The sequence below is a fragment of the Ursus maritimus genome, unplaced genomic scaffold (genome assembly GCF_017311325.1).
Source record: "Ursus maritimus isolate PB19 unplaced genomic scaffold, ASM1731132v1 scaffold_24, whole genome shotgun sequence".
In the NCBI taxonomy this organism is placed as follows: Eukaryota; Metazoa; Chordata; class Mammalia; order Carnivora; family Ursidae; genus Ursus; species Ursus maritimus.
Window position 1 is genome coordinate 12,197,010 of NW_024424897.1, and position 21,405 is coordinate 12,218,414.

Genomic DNA, 21,405 nt, shown 5'->3' on the forward strand with positions numbered 1-21,405 from the left:
GCTCCTCCCTTCCCCCACTTGTGCGAGCGTGCACGCTCCCTCTCTGACAAATAAATAAGACAAAAAAATCTTAAAAAAAAAAACCAAAAAACCCAAAACTCAATTTCTTCTGTGGTGCAGCACTGACGTATTTGCTCTGCTCTTTCAGCCTCGCAGCCACTGTTCCCTGTAGCTCCTTGGGGTCTCCCCACACAATCGACAGTTCAGGAGTCAGCCAAGAATCTGAGGTTCCTCTACAGTTTTTGAGGCTCCCAATCTGTCACTCCCTCTTTTCCTGGATTTCCCTTTCAATTTCTAGCCACTCTGGCAGCCTCAACTAGGTCTTCTGCTTACCTCAAAACAATAACTGTGGCTTTTGCTTGAGTTCTAGTCTCTCCGTGTCATGCAGACTGTGGATTGCCCTCGGGGGGAAAACTACACAGATGTGGCTCTCAGTCTGGTTCCCTTCTTTTAAAGGTTGACTACCTTCCGGTTTGTGCCTGCTTTTGTCCGCTCTCCAGTGCCTCCAAATAGTTTTTTTTTTAAAAAACATGATTTTGTCAAGTGTTTATCATTGTTATCTTTCAGAGAGTTGGTTCAACGTAAGTTGTTCTGACATGACTGGAGCTCCACACAGTCTTTATCGTTTTTACCCCCCAATCTTTTATACAATGAGCATCCTCCTCTGTCCAAAAGAATAAGGAAATTGTGGCATGAATGTTATGCCTTAGAACATCTAAGGTATCCATGTCTTTCTGTTTATATGGAGGTCTTGGTAGCAAGGAGAAGGGCATCTGAGATGGCTAGGTATACTCTTTGAAAATTTTCTAAGCGTCTGTAGGGGCAGGGGATTTAGTTAAGGGGCAGGGGATCCTTCAGGGCAGAGACCACATCCACTCTACTTCTGAAACACCAGGGCCTAGAAAGGACCTTGCACAAAATGAAAAGTCAGCAAATGTTGACCTGAACTGAGTTCCTGCTCTCAAAGATCTTATAACATGCTCTTAAAACAACAATAAAAAAACATTTTACCGAGAAACAGAAATGTATGGAAAATGATTCAGCCCCATTTTTTTTTAAAGTAATGCGTGAAGTAAAGTAATCTATGCCAACGAGGGGCTTGAACTCACGACCCTGACATCAAGAGTCACACGCTCTTCCATCTAAGCCAGCCTGGTGCCCCCAGCCCCATCTGAAAACTGCTACGTGGTAGGGTAGAGGGGGCATTAAGAACTTTACCTAATCTTAGGTCCACCACTAACTGGCTATGTGATATTGCGTCAGTGCCTTCCCATAATTTGGTCCCCGTTCCCTCCTCTTTGAATGGATAAGGGCCTTCCCATATGGCCCAGGTCCTTTCTGTAGTCATAAGCCCCGCTTCTGAGAAGAACATGAATGTGTTTTGATTCACAGAGAACAGAGGGGTCCTGGATGACACTTCTCTTGGGGCCCTAGGCTGAAGTTCAAAGCTGCAGTGTGACGTTGGCCTGAGTCAGCTTCCCTCTCGCACAAGGTCCTGACATAAGGGAACTTCCAGGTGGTCAGCTGCTGCTCACCCTGGGCTTGGGATGCCCCCGGGAGGAAGCCCACTACCTTCCTCAGGGGGAGAGAAAGCCACTCGCCATGGTTAGGATGAGGGAGTCAGTGGATTCTGGCTTTTTCTGAAGACCGGACTGCTGCAGGATTAAGGTGGAGGAGTGGCAGAGTGGTGAGAAGGATAAAGAAGACGGCGGCAAGTCTTTCTTGAGTTCCTCCTGGGCTGTGCTTAACACACGTGATGGCTGTGAGTAAAGGCTGAACAGACCTCTGAGAATTCTCATGATTAAAACCGAGCTCCTGGTGTCCGCTCCCTCCCACCTGCACACATGCAGTCTGTCATCTCATTTACAGGTGATGGCATGCTTTGGGTTGCTCAGGCCAGACACTTTGGAGCCATCCTGCATTTTTCTCCCTCACACCCCACTTCGACTCCATCAAGAAATCCTACCCCGGCTGGGTTGGTCTCCAGGCCCCGTGCCTGCTCTGCACGTCCAGTGCCTAAGTCAGTGCCTCCGAATAACAGCAGTTTATTAATTTCCCTTTGCTCTTAACAAACGAAGGGAAAAAGCATTTTAGTTGTCCACGAAGTCAATGGACTAGATGAATCCCCAAGACCATGGCTTCAGGTCAGACCAGGCCCAAGCTCTGAACTCTCCCAGCTTTGTGAACTTGGGCAAATTCCTCCTTCAAGAAGTTCAACATGGCTGCCCTATCCCATCCATCCCAACTGGCTTCAGCCTGAGGACATCCCAAGGTGCCTCCAGCTTTGCTTTTCTTCTCTGTGCAAATCTCCCTCCTTTACCTTCTGCAAAAACACAAGAGCTTGGGAGGCTTGTCATCTCGTGGTCCCTGAGGATGAAATCCCTCTAACTCTGTCTCCGTAGTACTTGTGGGCAGTGTCTCTTCATTTCCCGAAGAACAAAATGGTGGGGATTAGCTCTCATAGCGAGTGGGCTGGGGTGTAGCTGACTCTGAGCCTCTCCTCCCTCCGGCCAGCACTGGCCAACTCCATAAGGACAAGGACCTTATTACTGGGGATCTGCCACAGTTCTTAAGGTCACCCGTGAGAGAGGGTCACCCATGCCACTAGAGGGGCGGCATCTGAATTGGCTGCATGTGTTGCAGATTTAGGGTACCGTTTGCTGCTTCTTCAAAACAGAGCTTTAAAATGAAGCTTGAAAAGTCTATTGATTTTCAATTAGAAAAACTGCATTTCGGGGTGCCAGGTGGCTCAGTCGGTTAAGCATCGAACTGTTGGTTTCGACTCAGGTCGTGATCTCAGGCTCATGAGGTCGAGTCTGAGATAGGCTCCATGCTTAGCACAGAGTCTGCTTGAGAGATTCTCTCTCTCCCTCTCCCTTCCCTTCTACCCCCCTCCCTCGTCTCATGCTCACTTGCTTGATCTCTCTCTCAAAGAAAGAAAGAAAAGAAAATCTTAAGAAAATTTCATTTCAACCCCCTGTCTCTTTGGTCATTATGAAGACGCAATGAATCGGCAGGGTATAATGGGGCCCTTCGTTTGAATGAATGGGTTTATACAATGCTCCCTGGGATCTGAAAACAATTGGTGACGGGTCCTATCGTTCTTTACGTTTGGAGACAGGACGTGCACTGGAGTGGAAGTAAGGACAAGCTGAGGTTGGCAGTAGGGGCCCTGAAGGGGAAGGAGGGGACTCGGGACTCAATTTTAGGGGTTTTGAAAGAAGGCACGTTTGCTTAATTAAGCTGCCCGCACCAGCCTTCTGCTTATCTTGGGACTCTGGAGAGGTAAGTATTTCGTCTGGGTTGGGGTCATGTGTCGCCTTGGCGGGTAACCCAACAGGGGGCTGGGGTGGGATGAGCTTAATACAACCCCGTACAAGGTAGGCTCTGTATCCTGTGATACAGGACAGGGGACTAAACGCAGTGGGACCGAGTCATAGCTCAAGCCCACAGAGCTAATAAATGCTGGGACCAGGACCTGAAGTCAAGTCAAGCTTCAGAGTCAGGATCCTTCCCCTTCATCGTGCTCTGCCCTGGCCAGGCGTGCCGTGAAGGGCAGCAGAGTCCTCCGCACCAGCTGTCCCCTGGCCAGGAATGGGTTGATCCTAAGATGAGCCGTGAGTGAACGGGGTGATCGGGAAAAGCCGAGGCTGCAGGACGCTGTCCATAGGCAGCGGACACCTCTCTTCCCATAGTGGGAAGGGCCCTGGATTCGGTGCTTTTCCAAGTATTTCTAAGAACATGGCCTTGAGGCACCAGGGTTGGCAAGAGGGGCAGGGCACCAAAGCAGGGAAGGAAACCAGGTAAGTAAATGGCTTCCTCCTCCTTGTCACCATCACTTCTGTCACCATCCACGGTGACAGAGTGGTTGTGAGGATGCAGGAGAAACGCCTGCAGAAGTGGCTTGCCGTCGGAAAATAGATTCTTCCCAACTGATCCACACAGGGATGTTTTTAGTTCAGAGGTGGTATGCTCTACGCTGTCCTAGAGTTAACGCGTCCAGCAGCTGAAGGCGGGCTCTCTCCAGGAATCGCTCGCACCCTTTTTTGCAACCTGTGTGCGAACCAGAGAAGACAGGGGGACTCCAGGCTTGTTCTGAAGTGATCCTGTGTCCCGCTGACCTGTGAAGGGTCCAGAAGCCACTGGCCCCTGGAAGATGGCTTGCATATCACGCTTAGAGCATTTTGTTTCAAGCAAAAAAATGAGTTTTTTTCATCTGTCTTCAGTGACAGGGAGACCCAAACTGGGCAAACAGGAGGCTCTGTTTCTTTCCTTCTCAAGGGACGCTCGGGCTGCCCCAGAAACCAGCAACATTTCATTCACGTGGCTAGCCTGTGTTTCCACCATCTGCAAATGGAGATCAGAGATGGCAGCCATGGGAAAGCCCAAGCCTTGCCTTAAGAGTCTTTTTAAAAATAATGTCCCCGTGTGAGGCTCTGTGGCTGGGTGTCAAGGGTCTGTCTGGTTGCTTCACACTTTTGCTCCCATTGCCCAAGTGTAGCTACTAGTCTGCACCCTAGGATTTTGTCACAGGACCTTGGCGTTACAAAGGACCCACGAGATACAGCTGAAGGGCTTGCACAATGCACTCTCTCGTTTTCCCCTCCCGCTGCCCCAATACCATGCCCCCCAGGCTGTTGCAGGAATAAGGACCCACTTGCTTCCAGGCCAAGGGAAGGCCTCTCTAAGATGGTTCCTCTAACCTTGCAAATAAAGAGGCAGAAATGAAAATGCGAAGAGAAAGAGCTTCCTTATTCAATTCTAGCTCTGGCCGACCCTGGAAGGTGGGGCTTCCTCCTGGCCCCTTTTCCCACTGCCCGGAGGGATCTCTCTGGGGAAGAGACAGGAAGCGCAGGCATGGAGGGAGAATCGCTTGAGGCCAGGGAGCATTTGGAAATGATGCCAGGACTCCTGCCTTGCAATCCCCTCTCTGTTTTGCAGACTCTTGCCCAAGAGCAGACTCTTGGCCATGCCACTTCGCTGGCGAGTACTGATCTTCTATAAAATATCTTATCAGATGGCTTATGAAATTAGGCTCTGATGCCTTACAGCCCACTTCCAAACAGACACTGTTGCCAGGGCCATGAAGGTCTAGCCAGACCTCTTAGCCTTTCTAGATCACGAGGCATATAAAATACTGAAGCAGCTAGTAAATGGACATTGGCCCAAGAGTGGCCACTGTAAAAAAAAAAAAAAAAAAAAAAATTTTTGTCTTCCTCAGGGGGGGGGGGGGGGAGCAGGAAAGAACAAGCAATGGGGGAAAAATATGGGCTATCAAACCAAAAACTTGGGTTCTAGACCAAATTTGGCCCCTTGGTAGCTGATCTTCGACATCAGGAAAATCACCTTACCTTGTCTCAGAAAAACCACTAATCATATTAAACGCTCAATCATCATGTTCCTTTCTACAGGCTTTTGTTCATGGGCTGCGTTGGATGCATTTTCTTAAAATTTGAGTCCAATGACGTTGGACAGAAAACGGCATCTTTGTACCAGCGTGTTTCATTGCTTGGAGGGCCCTGGAACTGTGTTCAAAATGAGGGTCATCTCCAGAAAACAGGTACCATGGCTCTCATGTGAGCAGACGCTCTAGAAACCCACCGATGGTAATGGTGGGGGGAGAGAAGATTCCATGGCTTCCTTCCATTAAGTTTTCTGTAGAATTCTCGGATGCTTCTGAGCAGGTTCTGAAAGCTTTCTCCCGCCCGCACTTTGACATCAAACTAACAAATTCATTTGCAGAAGTGATGAAACACTGCTTTGGTGGTGCTGAAAATGCCTTCCTGCTCTAATGTGTTTGGGAGAAAAGTGATTTTTTTTTTTTCCCTGAACTACTGTGGGATTCTGAAACAGACGGACCCATTACCCCGGATTAGCTATTATGCCATCAACATTTTTTTTCTACTTTATAAACGAGTCTATCCCATTCTCTTATAACCGAGGAACTGGCTCTCCACATGCTTCAAATTTTTGTGTCCTTTGAAATTGGGCGCACGATCAAATAAGATGTCTTCCTTTTCATTAAATGCTTTATTTCCCAAACTCTGGCCTTTGTTTCTTCTTTGTTGATGTAGGAATCCACACACCGTTTGCGTTGCCTAGCTATACCAAAGCATGAAAACACTTTAATGCTTCATTTTTTTAAAGTGCAGTATTGCAAAAAAGGATACATTTTTATTTTCTAAGCTGCAGACAGAGTCAGAAAAATCACTTCCAACCTTGACCTTGAATGGGTAGACTGTACATCCGACTTATTTAGGCCACAGCCAAGAGATGTTTTGGTGGTAAGTAGTGGTTTTAATCAGGTTAAGAGAAGACGGGGGCCAAGACCAGCTGCTGGACATGGGGTGCTGTCCACACCAGCCGTAGGTGCCCCTTTCCCTTTCAAGACGGCCTACGTGCTTTCTATAGTGGGGCTTCTAGATCTTAAACACATCCCTAATCTGATAATCTGATAGTCATTATTTCTTGTCTATTTATCTAGATAAAGAGCCTAAGGCACACAGAGCTGAAGCAGGTAGCCTACAGGCCAATTTTGCCAGTGTTAGAAATTAAATTTGTCTATCAGTACAAGCTCTTGCCTTAAAGAAAGCATGGCGAACTACACTTGCACCATAAAATATTTAATAACTTGCCTGAAGACACAGTAGAATTATACTTTCCTTTTCCTGTGGTCAGAAGGCATAATATAAAATTCGGCTACCCTGGGGGGCATAATCACAGATAAAACCATTATGACCAAGTAGGAATTAGAGTATAAATCCTAAGTATATATGAAATGGAATTATTTAGATGGTGTTACAGTCAAGCTAACCTGAAATAAGGCTTTCCTTGTTTTTGGCTCACAGACTCCTTTCAGAGGAAGGCAAATGCTACTCCTAGTTTTACGTGTATTTCTCAAGACTTCTCCTCAATATTGTTGGGATCCTCTCTATTTGTTCCCGAAGCACCTGGGTGAACAGGACATCCTATCCAGCAGCACAGTGGCAAGTATTTGAAAATCAAGCTCCTAATTACCCGTGGCCTTTCTGGGTTTGCCTTTGGCTGATGCCATCTGACAGAGAAGCAGCATTGCTTCTGGGATACCAGCAGCAGAAAAACCCTGAGTCAGTGTCTGCAAACCTCCCTCTCACTATCTATACTGCTGATCTCTGCAACAGACAAGCAAAACAGGGCCATGCTCTCAGGTCGACACTGGGTTCGGACTTCTCTTTCTCGTAGCTTGGTGGGCCGTGGGGGTTGGGGGGGAGCGTGTTCTGTTACTGAGAAAGAAATCTAGAGCTAAATTAATGGTGGCATACATGTAGGCACCACAGTCCCCTTTAGACATTCCCAGTGGGGACCCACCCCCAGCGCCCTGGGGAAGCCATGGTCTGGCCAGCTTGAGCCGACTACATTCTCCCAGCAGCTCAAGGGCACCAGGTTAAATTGGGTTCCCTTTGTCACCTCTTTGGAGGACAGTCAGCAAATCTAAAGCATGCAGCCCCTCCCACCCCCTGCTGGAGATACAAAGTGACCAAATATCCAGTTCTCAATTTTTCTTAGTAGAAAAAAAAAAGCCATCTTTTCTCCTTCCCTTTAAAATAAGACCATACTCTATGTTATCTTGGCAGAATTATGATGTCTTGCCTTATTTTCTAAGTCCCCACTAAGAACTTTGGGTGTTGGCACGAAGGAAATTTTGGTGCCAAACTATTAAAAAAAAAAAAAAGTAAAGGAAGACTATTTATGGCTTCTAGACATTGTGGGGTACATATTTACAAAATGCATTAAAGAAATTTAGGACATCAAAATGCTTTTAGGTAGTAGAAATTCTCACCTATATTTCCAGAATATTAATAAGCTCAATTCTCCTTTTAAAAAAGTTGTTTCATCTCCTCCCATACTAAAGCCCCTGTACTGTCCTTACGTTGCTCGATTTTTAATGCACTCTTCTTTACCCTCAAAATGTATTCACTTGGTTTTCTTAACTACTGTTCGGGATGGGGGGGACATTAAAAAGGGTAATTTTGTGATCAATACACTAACTCTCGGTTAAATTTGACCAAGATAGCAAGTTCAAGGTGACTTTTTGTTGTTGCTGTAAAAATGAAAATGCCTGAAAACCAACTGTAAGTCCCTATCAGTAAGGATCAGAAACAAACATATTTGAAGGTAGAGGAGCATGCCTCGAGGACAGTCCATTTAATGACCATGATCTTATCCCAAGGGCTCGTTTGCAAAAACGGCTAACTTCATTTAGTGACTTCACAAAATGGACGAATGGGTGAAGACCTTAGGATGAGAGAAGAACTGAACTTTCGAGAACACTTCCCTAACTTTTCCAGATCAGCCAGGATAGCCATTCGCAGGGGCGGCCGGCACCCGCTCCGGGCCCTTTGTGGGGTTGGTGTCCAGCGGAACCCTTGCCAACTACAAGCTGTAACCTGGAAATCGGAGCAGAAAGCCCTGCCTCCAGTCCCTATGGGGCCCTCAGAACTCTGTCCCTGGCTCTCCAGCACGTATCTCAGGGCTGTCGAGGTCTGGGAGGCACCGCGGGCTTCAGGCTGGACTCTCAAGGAATGTACGCAGCTCCTCTAACTCACCGCCCGCCCGCCTCTCTCCTCGAGGGCAAACCGCAGATTTTCTTGGTCCTCCAATGCACACTCTGGGCCATCTTGCCGCCGGCCCTCTCCTTATCCCTACTTCTTTCCAACTCTTTTCTTCAACTGCTAGTGGACCTGTGTGCTCCCTCCTGGTCCCCTCCTATCCCCCTCTCTCCTCTCCTGTTTCCCCCAAACCTCTGCCCTTCTTGGTGAAACCATCAGCTTCTCCGCCTAAGCTCTCGCCCACTTGCTCCTGATTGACGAATCTCTGGGCCCTGACCCAGGCTTCCAGTTACCTGACGAAGCTCAGTGTGTCTAAACCTAAACCCATCACCCTCACTCCCAGATCTGCACCCCGCATCTTTTTAGGCTGCGAACCTTGGCCCTACATTCCTTCCTCCTTCACAATCATCTCATTCATTCAGGTGCCACAGTAGCTACTAAATCTTTGACCTATTTTCTGTTGAGAGAGAGAGAGAGAGAGAGAGAGATGTTCCTCTCCCTGGGCATTCGGTTGCACTTACGGGACTCCTGCACACATTTCCTGTCTATTTCCTGTCTCTTTCTCTGCCTCCGGCCTCCAACTATCCTGCCTCATGCTGCTGCAGGACAAATGCTCACGTGGCAGTTTCTCATGGTGTCACTGCCCTGCTCAAAACGCTTTATTTGCTCCCTGGTTTTCTATAACATCGAGTCCAAACCTCTCCTCGCCCGTGGAGGCGATGCAATATAGCAGGAGGAGCAAAGAGCGAGTTACAGGGACATGAGCTCCAACCTCTGCTTCCATCATGTATTCGAAGTGGGGCTTTGGGTGAAATTCCAAGCTTCTCTTCGCTTCAGTGTCCTCAAGCACAAATCATACGTAGCTCGCGAAATCATTGAGGATGGTCAGAAAGTAAAAAGGGCCTTCACTTATTGTATGTTTATTGCATGTTAGACTTTGAAAATGCATTATCTCATTCAATCTTCACAACTGCATTCTACTATTTCCTCCACCTTCTAAGATAAGGAAACCAAGACTCAGGGACTAGGCAACTTGCCGGGCTCCAGTTCCCTCTGACCCCGAAGCCCTCGGCCGCATGCGCTGAGAGGCCCGCTTAGCACTGAAGGTGGTAAGTTCCCTTTGGCTTCCACAACCTGATTCCAACGCACCTTTTTAAATCTCTCGACTCCCTTCCTCCCTGTGTGGGAGATGCAGAGGATGTGAACGACTTTCCCAGCTTAGCTTTCCAGCTGGAACGCCTGTCCCACGTTTCTACCGATTGAAATCTCACTCTTACTCCAACGTCCAGACTAAATGTCACCTCCTCCTATGAGAGGATTTCAAAATGCTACCACTTCCTTTGAATTCCCAGAATATTTGGCATTTCTCTTATACGAAGATTGTGCTCTGTCTTATCTTCTTTTTTTTTTTTCTTTCCTCTCTATGTCTTATCTTCCCGAATGGATTACAAGCTCTTTGCGGGCAAGGAGCAGGTCTGATTCATCTTTGTGCGTCTCCGCCAGGCTCAGTCCCTGGGACACACGAGGCACTCAGCAAACGTCTGCAGGGCATTTAATCTGGGAGCAAATGTATTCAAGTTTCGAAGAGCTGAGCTCAATTTACCGCTTGCATGAGGTAAAAATGTTCCTTATATGTTAGAGGTGATACCACTGAGAGAACAATATTTATAATGTGAGATAGAGAGAAGGCAATTAGTCTTTCTCCTTTACCGACAGAAAGGCAGAGACAGTGACCATTAGATGGTCTTAGGGAAAGTACCTGACAGCAGGGGCCAGCAGTAGGTGGTCTACTTCGGTCTGCTGTCTTAATTAGCCTAGTAGAAAAAATTCCACACACACATACACAAACACACACACACTCCAAATAAGATTGCAGAAATGATTTTGAAAGAAAAAAAAATTCCTTTAATCCACCCAATTTGTATTCCAGCAGCTTCCAAACTCACATGCCCACATGCATAAATAAAAATACTGAAGAAGAAAATCAGATAACACAAGTGGGAACTCAGTCAGAGAAAGGTTCCCTAACATTGTAAGAAATATCACTCTAGGCAGAAAACGGCTACCAGATCCTTAACTCTGGGAGGGAGCAGGTGGAGACATGAAGAGGCCACCCCGCCTGGGCTTCACGCCGTAACTGCTGCACCCAGCTTGGATAAATATTTTTATTACAAACACGATGATAACTAAGGGGCCAAATACTCAGTTCTGAAAAGGATTTCACACAGGATTGTGACACCGCAGTAGCTGGGAAACATGAAACGTACATGGGGGAGTCGGACGGCAATGGGAGTTTGCACAGAACTCAAAAGAGCAACATCACGGTCGATGTCAGGTAAACGACAGCAACAGTCAGCCTGCGCGGAGCCAGAGTGGGGAACGCAAACCCGCTTCTGAGAACTCTCAGCTGATGTCAAGGTACTTCTGCAACAAGTGCAAGATTCTCAGAACTCTCTAGCACCCTGTTAGGAAAATAGTTCCTCTTTCCTGGGGAGATGATGTCTTTTCTCGTCTCCTCTCCCCCTTAAACTGTCAGGCTTTGCTTGCGGAACAGAGCTGAACTCCGGGCAAACCAAGGCTTCTGATGTTTTCAAAACACACGCCGATCACCAGGCCCAATCAATCTGTCCATTGCAGCACTCATGGAGATTGGGAGTTAGAAGGCGGAGGAATGGTTGCTCCGCTTCAGTTGCTTGTTCACCTCCCCCACCCAGGTTCAGGTTCAGGCTCAGGCTGGTGAGATCCAGGAGCTGGGCTCAGGGGCACGAACAGAGATAACCCAGCAGAGGCGAGGAAGCTAACGGGGCAATTAGGAGGCTGATTCACTTGTTTATCTGGATGATTAGTTGAGTAGTTTCTGAGTGCTCTGTGGTTCAGGGAATTTTCCCTCACAGGCTCATCAAGACCACGCCCTTCCATGCGCCTGATATTTCCACGAAAGAAGGAAAAACCACGCTAAGCACAGGGTATGTGTTTTGGTGGACCTTTATAATAACACACTTGCTAAGATAATTACGGTAAACAACGTACACCAAGCCCCGAACAGAGAAGGGCCGAGAGAAACACTCGTCTGCAGTTGCTACCATCTTTCCAAAGAATCACAGCGGAAGACGCGGCCTTAGTGAATACTCGTAACTCAGGGCTCCCCAAGAGGTGTTTCCAAATCCCATTTAACCCGTGATCATGGAAATACAACAGAGGCCAGCAGAAGGTTGCCCAGGAAGAGACTTCTCAGCAATCACCTGGATTTGGGCTCTAGCTGACATTTCTCAGAACGCCAAGCAATAAAACATGTATGCTACAGAAAAACTCTTCCGTGGATCACATTGTTTAAGGAGAGATTCCAGGTTAAAGATAGATGGGTTTCTTTTTACCCACAGGTGTGGCAGATTAGAGATGGCCACACGTTCTTTGACACTACTGGGCTCTGTGTCCTCTACCCTTGACTCTGGGTGGGCTCTGTCTTTGATGAAGTTAGGTGGAAGTGATGCTGTGCCCTCCCTGAGCCCGTGCGTTGTGTTTCTGGGGACTTTCAAGTCTGCTCTCTCGTTGGGCTTGCTCTTGAGGGCTCCTGACATCCACCCTGGGAGAGAGTCATCATGGTCACTGCACCTGCTTGAAACCCAAGCGCGAACAGCCTAGCTGAGCCTGGTCAACCTTCCGTAGCGAGAGATGATAAATTACCGTGAAGCCACTAACTTTGGAGGGGGTTACTGTGCTGCCCAGCACACAGGAGGCAATCAGCATTTGTCAATGGATGATGGCTGGGTGAGTGAGCGACTGAGTGACGCGAACGGGAGCCTTCGAGAGGGGATCGAGCACGCCACATTTCCTAAATATGCCATCTGAAGACATCAAGACAAGCCATTCAGAACAGGGCCTGACAGAATACCAGTGGGAGAAAGGCTGAATTAGAGCTTGAAATGGTAGAGTTTGAGAAACACTGATGTGTTCTCGATGACCAAAGTGAGGCCCAGAGAGGTAAAGGGAATTACCTAGGGAAATAAAGCTAAGTGGTAGACTCCACCTATGAACTAAGTTCCTTTTCTAGCAGAAGTAAAGGGGTATGGACGACATGGTTTCCCTTATGCAAACGCATTTCAGCTAACTAAATTTATCAGGCTTCTCATAGGTCGCCCTGTCTTTCTGCTCGCTGATCAAGTCTTTGCGTCCAGCTAGCTGTTTTCCAGGAGACCTCTCTTAAACGGTAGACTCCCAAAGAGGATATAAGGGTATTTATTACCCCGACGTCTAGACTAAGCTCACTTCTAAAAAACAGCAGAATCTATGGCAACATCTTGGGCCTTTGGTCTTAAAGCATTTGCCTGATGGAAATCCTTGCTTAAAACCGAAATCTCTGGAAGAACGACTTTTCAACTGACCTAGATGTCACTGAGGGATCTGGATTTTAAAATTCCTTTAGTCTTATGTTACAAATTCCATCTCTCTTCCTCCATGTGAGGTAAATAATAGGATCTGAAGTTTGACTCAGTTCTTAAAACAATACAGGGAAGAATGTTAATACAGGTCAAAATCCAGAATATTTGATTTTTACCTTTCAAATACCATTTCAGCCTACGCCACAGCTTCCCAATCAAGTCTCCAAATCCGAGAACCACTTCAACGGGCGAGAAAAGGTTTTATCTAATTATCTTCTTCTCCTACTTTGAATTGACCAACCATGTATCTTTTTTTGGTCTTATCAAAGGGGCCGCCAGGACAAAAGCACATCCAATTTTAAGTAAGCTTTAGTTAGCAGACTTAAAATTGATCATGCATTTTTAGTTTCAGTAACTTGCAATTTCTACACACTTTGATAATTCACTTTAAAGAGCAAACTGTCTTTAATGACAAGGCTTAAAAGAGACGACCTTTCTGAACAAAATATGAAAGCTCCGAAGAGACTGCTCTTTTAAGGAAACTATGAATTAAAATGACCTTGTGTTCTGAAACTTTTCTCCGACCATTTTTGATGTTTTGCCTTTCCTTTTTGCTCTCAGAAGGAAAGCTAAAACACCACTGCCTTCTGCGGATGGCGATGCACTTCAATAAGAGGGCTGTTAATTGTTAATTCAAGCTCATAGTTTCTCCTGTCTGCACTTTCTCTGCAGACACCTTTAATGAGCTTGCTCACGACGACAGGCATATGCCCGCTTCTGAGGAGTCCGCTGTTACTAGGTGACATTACAGGATAACGTCTGAATCCAGCAATTTCCCTTGAGTCACAGCCGATTCTTTTGTACAAACCCTGAAGCAAGGCGACCCATTCTCTGCCCCCCCACCCCACCCCACCCCAGGGCCTTTTTTCTCCCTGGTGCCCCCGGATGGCTGCCCTCTGAGGAGCTGATTGTTGAGTGGGGCGGTTGCAAAATCAGGGGTCAGATGTGGCTTGGTGACGCAGAAGTGGTAGGACTCAAATAAAACCATGACATGGGCAGATGACGGACGGCTGGCCTCCGTGTTAACCCTTCTCCTGCGCTCGACCCCACGCTGGGTAAACACACGCACGCAGAACCCCGCGCGCCCATGGCTTGCCTTCCGCGCTGGTCCCCAGCGCCTCCTCACCCACCCCAGCAGCCGGTCGCATGCACAGGTGGGTGACTCCGGGGCAGGAGCCAAGAATGACGACTTGAAATGGAACTAAATGAGGTACGTAGGATGAACAATTGATCTTCCACCAGATAAAAGAAGGGATGAAATCTTAGATGATTTTATAATAAGGCACCATGTTTATAACTCATTTCCTGAGCACTTGCTTGTCCTCGCAGGAGCCATTTAGATACCCAGGGCTCAATTCAGGAAGGGATTTTAAACGTGCCAAAGACAATTTTTCCTTCTCTTCCTTTATCAGAGGACATTCACAAAAACATTAGTGTCGGCCATCCAGTCCTATCACACAGAATCAAACTGGCCTAAAGCTTCAGTACGCTGACTCCCAGCCGTATGCGACACGCATCAGAAGGGAAACAGGATCTGGGTAATGTCAAAGGTTCACCACTGTTTGTGATTTCATAACCCCTGAAATAAGGAAAAGAAAGAATAGCAGGCAACTTTCCAAAACACCTACTGATATTTACTCATGGAAAACAAATATTCTTGAGTGGGAGTTCCAATTCCAGCAGACAATACAATTCACCAAGCATTTTCACATCAGGCAGCTAATAACCTTACTAATGAAATGTGTTGAGCTTCAACCTGTTTTTCACGGTCTGTAGAGAAGCACTTAAAAATTAATCACGTAGCCTTAATCTTTCCCTTTCGAGCACTAAATCATAGTCTGAGCACCAATTGTCCTCATTTGGTAGGTGGTTTTAATAGCATCTGCTTCGATTTTGCTTTTTCCTGAATATTCTTCAAGCCAGTGCTGTAATTTATCGTAAATGCAAGAAAGACCTGAGCTTTCAAAGGACAGGACCTCTGTTCCTGCAGGAGGTGTCAGGGCAAACGTCACCAGGCAGAGGTGATCTACAGTAGGAAGGTAAGGGTTTTTATTGATGGCCGCCGCAAGGCCCTGGCTTTGGAAGTGGCTTTAAAACCTGTTACTTCCTTATCTCCGCGGCTCAGTTACGGTGCAAGAAAGGGTAATTAATCCTTGGGCAGCAAACAACAGAGATGGGCGTGGGAAAGAGACAAGGATTTTGAAAGAGCGTAAAGAAACGTTCTGCCCTGTCCTGTTACAGTAAAGCGGATGATCATGGCCCTGCCTGCGGTCCAGATTTTTAGAGCGTCTCAAAGGGCCCAAGGCACACACCACAATGCAGACAAAAGAATACAGAGCATCCATCCATTGCAATTCAAAATTTCCTCGGCAAATGGGGCTGACCAATCAGCATAGAACACAGACCAATCAACGCTATCAATCAGCATATTAATGCTGATTGGTCAGCTGGGTGGAGACAAACATCCAATAAGGGGAACACCACCATATTTGCAGGGAGGAAAATGGGACCAATCACGGCTCATCCGCCACCATTTGCCACTGGGCTGCGTGTCCTTGGAAAACACCCCTACGTTTTGAGGCTTTCTTAAGAAGCATCAATTGATACGATAATGAAAACAACCACCATAAAAAGAGAAAGCAACAATAAAACCATAGCTGCTACATAAAATTCTTACACCATTCCGCCTCTGGAGTCCCAGGGGCAGACGAGACCCATGCGTCAACTCCTTAAACTTATATCAGACGACCCAGTGATTTTTAGTCTAAATAAACGAACTGCTTGCTTATGGATGTGATCTCTGACATGACTAAGGTATTTTTCGCCATAGTACAATTTGAGATGGTCAGGATTTTCTAGGGAAAAATACCACGCACATGTCATACTTATTTTGGCAAATGAGGTGCAATAAAAAGTGGAAATAAAATTGATAAGTACAAAATATAATGTTTTAATAATGTATGAACATGAACATGAAAACAACGTAAGCATGTTAAAAATTGTGATACGATACTACGAACGTGATTTTGATCATAGGCCACCGGTAAAATTCTATACAAAAGCATCAACAAGGCATATTATGAGAAATCATTTCTTTCCCCAATATATAGTAATTCTCAGTACACGCTCAAATGCACGCGACTATGGCAATCCGAAATAAAGGAATGTTAAAAAAAATAATAATAACTTAGGCAGACACAAATAAAACCACCCCATAGCGTATGAGTGATGCATGTGTTTATGATCTTAATTACATTTAAGTATTAAAAAATGTCATTGATCTCACACTTTACAATATCCAAATCTTCAAACCTGCTGGAAGAAATCCCCAGTGCAGCCCAGACAGTGACACCCACTGCCCTCGCCCTGTGCTACTCAGGTAAGCCTTCGTGCAGTCACCTGAAAATCAAAACCCTCCGTTAATGATTTTCTCCAGGTTTAATGGGCGTGTCAACAAGAAAACAGGTCCTAACTTGGGAGGAGTTGGATAGCGGTTAAAAAGGATATTTGATATCAAAATTTTATCATTCATGCCCAGAAAAGATCTGATCCCATCTGCACAAGGCAACAGAATCTTCTGGAAAGTGAATGATTCACAAGGTCTTCACTTTTAATCCAATGCCAGATAAGTGCTTCGGCCTTTCACTGCACGAAAAGGGAGGTAGTTCGCGAGCAGGTAAACATAATCTATGCCTGTGATGTCTCTGGGAAGCTGACTAAAAAGGCATCCTTGAGGAGCACACGCTGAGGGCACTGGAGTCACGCTGTTGCCACACCACCGAGACGTTTATCTATTTTGGTCCGGAGAACATCTGCAACAGCGCCAAACCTCCAGGGGATACGGGCCTTTGAAGATGTGGGCTACCACACTAAGATTGCATCATCTCGCTATCTTAAAAGCAAGACAGTCTCCTTAACCCTGCAACTGGCTTCAAGACAATGTCTTGTCAGGACTACGAAGGTGAGGCCCAGACTTGTCAGGCACCTGCAGATTCTCTCGTTTTGTTCTGAGCGTACTGACTAAGCACTCTGATGACAAGAGGTGGGTGGCTTCTCCAAGACAGGCCATTTCGTGTAAAAAAAAAAATCATTTTTTTTTTCAAAACTGATATTATGGGTAAGCATTTTAATAAAGACCCTAATGTCAACCCGGGAGACTCAGGGTGCTAACAGTACAAACTAATCAGAAGGCCTTAGGAGCGTGGGCTGTACCTTCTGCCTTGGTATGTAGTTAGTTCTTCTTGAAGGATGGATGCTCTCTTCTGTAGAAAGTTAACCTAGAAAAAGACACCGTGTATGAGCAGAGGCGAATGCGGCTGAAATGGCAATGTGGTGCAAATAACATGGCTCCCTACATGAAAGGCAGAGGATTTGCTGAATGTCAGTGTTGTACTTTTCACCTTTGATCACATTGCATCCCTCCTGAAAATCCATCCGGGACTAGAGAATCCATTCGAACTCCTTATTGCAGAGCCATTTTGGTCTGGCCCCAGCCCATCCCTGAGGCTCCATCTCTCCTCCCGCCCTCCCCACCATCACCACCTTGTACACCATGTCTTCCCGACTCTTTTGCCCTTTGGCACGGCACATTTTCTCTCTTTGGAATGCTTGGCTATTTCCCATTTATCCCCCACTGTTTGGTTCAAATGTCACCTCTCCTACTGCCTTCCTCGATGCCTCCGCAACCGCTCATCGCATCCTAGACAGAGTCAGGGCCCCTCCGCTCTCTCCCTCCTCCTGTGCTGCATCATTAGGACTTCTCGAACTGCCTTGGGGTTATTTGCTTTCATATCTCTCCCCCAAACCTGAGAGCTCTTCTGGGACGGGGAGGATGTTTCTTTGTCTCTGTCCCCAGCCTCTTTCACGGGGCTGGGTGGGATGCTGGTGTTCACCAGCGTTTAACGAATGAATGAGTGAGGAGAAAGAAAATTGCTGTCTTCTGGAAACTTCAGCCCATTCTGGGGCTTCCCTGAGGTTGGAGAGACAATGTTGGTAGTGGAAAGAGCCTAAGCCAGAGTTAGGCCAGCTTGGGTTCAACTCTTGGCTTGGCCTCTATGGTTCTAGGAAAGTTACTTGAGCTCATGATGCCTCGTCTGTGAAATGGGATCGATGACAGCTGCTTCCCAAGGTTAGGAGGACGTGAAAAGACTAATAGAAGTGGCCTAGGAGCTTAGCATATTCTCTTAAATCAGATCTTTACAGTGTGGTTTGATTGTTTTGGAAGCATAAGTTTCTATATAGTGTTAAAGATACCTATATCAGGTATGAATTCCAAAGCACCTTACACGAGCTAATAGAAATGGTTTGGGGGTAACTTCTACTATGGCTCCATGTAATCAAGAGTCAGCGGTATTTGATCATTTCAGAATTGTTTACTCTTGCCACTTTGGTCTGAACTGAAACCATGGCAACGGTTGATTCCGAAGCCTGGTTAGGCAAGAGAATACAGCTGGCAGAACAGCAAATGTGCTTGCAAGAGAGGAAAGCACACATTCTCTAGATGGGTCCATATCCAAGTGGTCCCCCTTGGTTTTGCTTACTTGTAATATCACCCTGGTCTTAATTCTAGCCAATTGCTCAAATGACCCATGGGACAATTGATAATGTTGACAGATGCGAGGATTACACCCATTCGGCTTCCCTTCCCCCACCCTGCTTTGCAATTGGAATCCCAACAATTTTCAGAACATACACGCACCTGTGCTTTCAAACTAAATTTGCACACTCTCGGGCCTGCGACTCCTCCACGCAGCTGCCAGTTCTGAGGCCCTAACGCAGCTGGCAGCACTCTCTTTCTGGGTCAACATCCAGTTTTAGGAGGCTGAAGTGGCTTTTATTACAGGGAAATGATGTGAATGATAACAGAAGCCCTGCAGGTGGCTATCAGATTTCTTTCTTTCCTTCTTTTTTTCCCCTAACCACCCCCCTCCAAGGTGCCAGGTCCTCCGTAGCTGACCCTATGGAAGCTCCCCTACAAAGTTAATGGGTAAACCACACTGCAAGGGGAGCTTTTCATGTAAATAAAGATGACTTAACCCTTTCTACCGTAACACTTTCCTGCAGTACTTATTTTTATAGGCAGGTGCGAACGAGAGCAAAACTCGGCTGGCAGGAGCAAAGCCAACAGTAGCCACAGAATGATGGAATGAACGTTTCATCTTCAGGTAAGAGGCTTTTGATGGAGGGGAATACATACGGGGCGGCTGAAATTTGCTGCCCGCGCTTTGTCCTACACAGTGTAAAAAGCGTGTGTGAATATCATCAAATCGTTTTGGTTCATAAATCAATTTATTGAGCACCTACTGTGTGGCAGGCGCTGCTCTTGGCACAGACAGCCAAGTCCTCCTTCTCTCAAGAAGCCCAGAAAAAAGGATGGTTTCTTTTTTTTTTTTTTAAGTTTCTTAAAAGAGACCCGATTTGCAAATGTTTCCTCCTATGCCATGGTTTGTCTCTTCAATTTTTTTTTTTTTTTTTTTTTAAGATTTATTTATTTGACAGAGAAAGACAGCCAGCAAGAGAGGGAACACAAGCAGGGGGAGTGGGAGAGGAAGAAGCAGGCTCCTAGCAGAGGAGCCTGATGTGGGGCTCGATCCCAGAATGCCGGGATCACGCCCTGAGTTGAAGGCAGACGCTTTATGACTGCGCCACCCAGGCGCCCCTGTCTCTTCAATTTCTGAATGTTGCCTTTTGAAGTATAATGTTTTAACTTTTAGTAAAGTACGATTCATCTGGTTTTTTCTTCTGCTGCTTGTGCTCTTGGTGTCATAGCTAAAAAAAAAAACAACTCCCACCTAGCCCAAGGCACACGGATTCACTCCTTCATCTAAGAAGATCTCAGTTTTCTTCGAAGAGTTTTATCGTTTTTTAGCTCTTACATTTAGGTCTATGATCCGTTTTGAATTAACTTGTTGAATTATCTGATTGTCCCAGTGCCTTTCTTTCCATTTTTCCCTCAGTCTTGGGATATTTGGAAACCAAGTGACCAAAAAAATATATAATATAATATAATATAATATAATATAATATAATATAATATATATAATATAATATAATATGTATATATAAAAGATTCCCCTCCTCCCCAGATTCTCAATTCTATTTCATTGACCTCTGTGTCTATGCTTTTGCCAATATCACACTGTCTTGATTATCACAGCCTTGTAGTGAGTTTTGAAATTGGGAAGCATGAGCCCTCCAAATTCATTCTTATTTTTTCAAGCTGGTTTTGGCTACTCTGGGTCATAGTTATTGCTTTTCATCAGTCTCAGTCATACAAGGATTCTTAGACATACAAAGGGAACATGATTGTTGTAGGGAAAAAGTACGTTTTAGGTTCCTAAGTGTTTTAGAAGTGGGAATGTGCAGATTCTTTGCCATGTTAGGATCATCAGACTGGCAATATATAAAATATGTTTCTAGAAGTACATGGGGAAAACTGACGTTGGGAGTTGTGAAATAATCCTAAGCACCTAAATTTATATCCATCGCATCTCTCACACTGTATTTCATAAGCTACACCAAGAACTACACATTTCAGCAAGAACTATTTAACCGAATTGTTTGAATACCTTGTCATTATTCTGCTTGGAATTTAAAATGCATCTTGTTACGTCTAACAACCATACGAAACACACCAGAATAAAAATGCTTCTAATTGAACCCTGGTTTCTGTTTCTCTGCCCTTTCACACCATGAGGAATCCCCGATGTGCCAAGTGATGGCATTTGGGGCTTAGTACCAAGAGGAGAAAGGGGGAGGCTATGCTGGAATGTGCACTGTAAATGAGGAAAGGTAACCATAACTGAACTTTTCAATGTCACGGTGCTTGTAAGAAAATCTTATTGAGACAATGAGTTCCAAAACTAGTAAGAAAAACTTAAAAAAAAAAACAAACCCCAAACAACAAACAATTCATCCTGAGTTGTACGTTATATTACGTATGATATTAATTTCTGGCATCAATTCAGAATTAAACTTATTTGTGAGTCTGTTTTCAGGATGTACACACCACCGGAATCCCAAAGAAACGCCTTGATTCTAGTAATTACCTGTGACTTTAGGGAGGAAATGGTGTCTTCCAGCTCTTGTCTTAGAGATGCCGGCATCAACCCTTTGAATTTGGTTTCATATTCTTGTCGTATATAAGTTATCTAAAGTGAAAAAAAAAATGACAGCTTATCAATTTTTCCATGGAAATGGTTGTCTTAAGTTTAAAAAAATAATAATATCTATTTATCACCAAAGTAAGTTTCATCAATAAAGATGAAACGACAGGAAACAGAATTACAAACTGAAAAAGGCACTTGGTCTGCCCTTGCGAGTCTGGGAGAGACAGTGCCAGAAACACTTTTATTTCTTTACAATCCCCAGGAACACAA

At 45.7% G+C, this 21,405-nt stretch overlaps 1 protein-coding gene across 7 annotated transcripts in view; it reads right to left on the reverse strand.

Moving 5' to 3' along the window:
- Window positions 1–21,405, reverse strand: part of CEP112 (centrosomal protein 112) — a 413,330-nt gene that overhangs the window by 9,327 nt on the left and 382,598 nt on the right. For 6 of the 7 annotated variants that reach the window (XM_040640361.1, XM_040640362.1, XM_040640360.1 and 3 more), the window contains one exon: window positions 17,240–17,304. In XM_040640361.1, the coding sequence (XP_040496295.1) occupies window positions 17,240–17,304 (65 nt within the window). Of the gene's footprint in view, window positions 1–15,957; window positions 16,427–17,239; window positions 17,305–21,405 lie in introns of those variants that run through there. The other variant, XM_040640363.1, reaches the window with a different exon arrangement.